Here is a 2,500-nt window from a genome sequence, read left to right on the forward strand (position 1 = left end):
TAATCCTTGTAACTGCAAAATTTAGGTGATTTCTTAATGAAGTACTTTGCTTTCCATCTGTTGAAGACTAGAAAAAGTGTGTGTGTGTGTGCTTTTGCCAGGCCCCCACCTTAATTCAACCAGTGATCAACAAATACAGCTGTATGGTAGGTATAGATCTGCGGTGTCCATATGTACAACAGAACTTTAGACAGGATAAGATTTGATATGGTAAAAATATTCATCATCCCTGTATTTCTTCCATTTGGTGTTCCTTCAGTATCTGTTTAGAAACTAATATAATAAAATAGAAACTATTATGATAAAATAACTAATAATGTCAATAATGTTAATAATGATGCCAACAATAATGATAATGATTATCACCACTCTACTCAATAGCCTGTGTGCTCTTAATCCATACACCTTACACTAAGTAGCATGGCATATTTACACTTAAAAATACCTTAAATGATGATGCAAGAGAACCATTTTCCTAGTCCTAGATGAGAAATAAATCTTTTATATATCCATTTAGAACACTGATTAATCTGTTACTTATGAAGCTAACCTCTTTCAAAACAGCCCTTGAATGCAAATATACCAGTTATTGTGAAATAATGGTGTGTGTGATTTAATACTACCTGCAATTAAGGGAATCTAATAGTCAAGTTTCAACGTAATGCTGTTATCAAATATGGGAAATTAACTGAAACATTCAAATGACAACCTTGTAAAGATAACTACCTTGATTTAAATGTAAATGTAATGGGAAAATGTCAACGTCAGCACATGTTAATCGAGACGCAGGGTTACAATGAATTTTTAGCAAGTGAAGGACTGAAATATGGTATTTCCACTTATGATTCATCACTCGTTAATATATTTATCGTGACCTTTAATACGATACGTTGTCTTACGAAGAGAAATAGACATTTATAATAAGACGGGGTAGCTTACACAAACTACGGTATAATGGCTCAAAATTAAAAGTATCGACACAACCAGACATAAGATTGAGAAAAATGGAGTTAAACTAATTAAACACAGTGGGAATAGTGAAACAATTACCATTGTGATTGCGAGGGAGCGTGGCTGCGCACATGCCGCTGGCATTTGTCCACTCACAATAACAATCACACATCTGCCGCTAGCAACCAAAAACATCGGTCATTTATCCTTCATTCTGGTTGCTAATACGCTATAAGACCGTGAATCCCAGTTAGAGTACTACAGAATCAGGTTTTAATTTGAGCAGAGAGGTAAAGAATATAATGAAATGCGTAATGGCATGGAGGACGGCGGGCGCGAGACGTGGCACCGCCGCCCAGCGCTGCGCCCAAGCCCGCCAGCCTCTCCGCCATCGCCGCCCGAGAATCCCCGACCTCGTCCTCCTCTCATGCCGGACTCGCGCCTCTCCGAAACTGCACCGAGGTAAGACATTCCCCCCGTCACTTTTCTAACGCGCCCGTACGAGCTGCCGGCGATACGAGGGCGTCGCGGGTGGTTCGATAAGGGGAGAACATGTAGTTAGCCTGGTTCGGGCGAAGGGAATTTGGGTTGGCATTCCTGTGCGGGCGAGGCGGCTGGCAACTGCACCGACGGCCGCTCGCAGGGCAGCCACTGGCGGCTCCGCACTGCACTCGATGGCATGAAGTGCTCCTGGCAGGGGATGGGAAGGGCCAGGCGGATTCTAGGCTGGATTTTGGAAACGTGGCTGCTTTCGTGTAGGGGAGAGGCCAGGCAGATGCTCTAGACGAAGGCGCCTTGTGCAGGGCAGCCACATCATTACAGGCCTGGCACGGCACATGACACGAGGGCATGGCAGGGGACGGAAGACACGCATTATGCTGAGCAAATTCTTTGGCGGATCATGGAATTGCGGGGGCGGGAGGGAGACTGTCGGGGGGAAAGGGGCCCAGAATCCGCTTTGCAAGAGCTTCTCATGACAGGTCCGTCGATCTATGTGAAGGGCTTGTACAGGAAGGGAAGGACACCCACAGAGCTGGACGAATTAACGGACTTTGACGAGGACTAGAGGTTGTGTGTGAGGGAGAGGCTGAGGGGAAGAATGAGATTTTTTTTTTCGGGCAAGAAAGGGCAATTTACGTGTCACGCGCACACACACTCCCAAACACAAACAGTGGAGGAAGGGAAATGAAATATAACGAATAAATAAAATAGTTTACCATAGGGAATGAAAAGGGTTAGGAAAAGTTGAGATGGGATTTGTGAAAGAACCACTGAGAATTGTTACAAATAGAAATGGGGAAACATATATTTTCAGAAAACGGAAATGGTAGTTATAATGATAATATATAACAATGCAAAACAAGTACGTAGGATATAAATAGTATTAATCAGACATACGTAATTTACATTTACATAAAAAAACAGACACCCAGGAATAGGTATGCATAAGTATATTTCTTTGATAAATGAACATAAATAACCTGATTAATGTTTGTGTAACAACGAGGGGCGACAAAAAAAAAAGAAAAAAAAAAAAAAGCGAGTACAT

General features: G+C 42.4%; 2 protein-coding genes across 6 annotated transcripts in view; one reads left to right on the top strand and one right to left on the bottom strand.

The window, feature by feature from the left end:
* LOC125031473 (palmitoyltransferase ZDHHC23-like) overlaps nucleotides 1-1,185 on the bottom strand; it is a 9,015-nt gene extending 7,830 nt beyond the window's left edge. The window contains exon 1 of one of the 3 annotated variants that reach the window (XM_047622274.1): nucleotides 1,051-1,185. In XM_047622274.1, coding sequence (XP_047478230.1) covers nucleotides 1,051-1,146 — 96 coding nt within the window. In that variant the 5' untranslated portion in view covers nucleotides 1,147-1,185. Of the gene's footprint in view, nucleotides 1-726; nucleotides 1,023-1,050 lie in introns of those variants that run through there. The other 2 variants (XM_047622276.1, XM_047622275.1) reach the window with 2 other exon arrangements.
* Nucleotides 1,186-1,313: 128 nt separating this feature from the next.
* Nucleotides 1,314-2,500, top strand: part of LOC125031472 (PR domain zinc finger protein 15-like) — a 12,277-nt gene continuing 11,090 nt past the window's right edge. For 2 of the 3 annotated variants that reach the window (XM_047622271.1, XM_047622273.1), the window contains exon 1: nucleotides 1,314-1,413. The gene's annotated coding sequence lies outside the window, so the exon portion shown is untranslated. The other variant, XM_047622272.1, reaches the window with a different exon arrangement.

The sequence above is a fragment of the Penaeus chinensis genome, chromosome 13 (genome assembly GCF_019202785.1).
Source record: "Penaeus chinensis breed Huanghai No. 1 chromosome 13, ASM1920278v2, whole genome shotgun sequence".
Classification (NCBI taxonomy): Eukaryota; Metazoa; Arthropoda; class Malacostraca; order Decapoda; family Penaeidae; genus Penaeus; species Penaeus chinensis.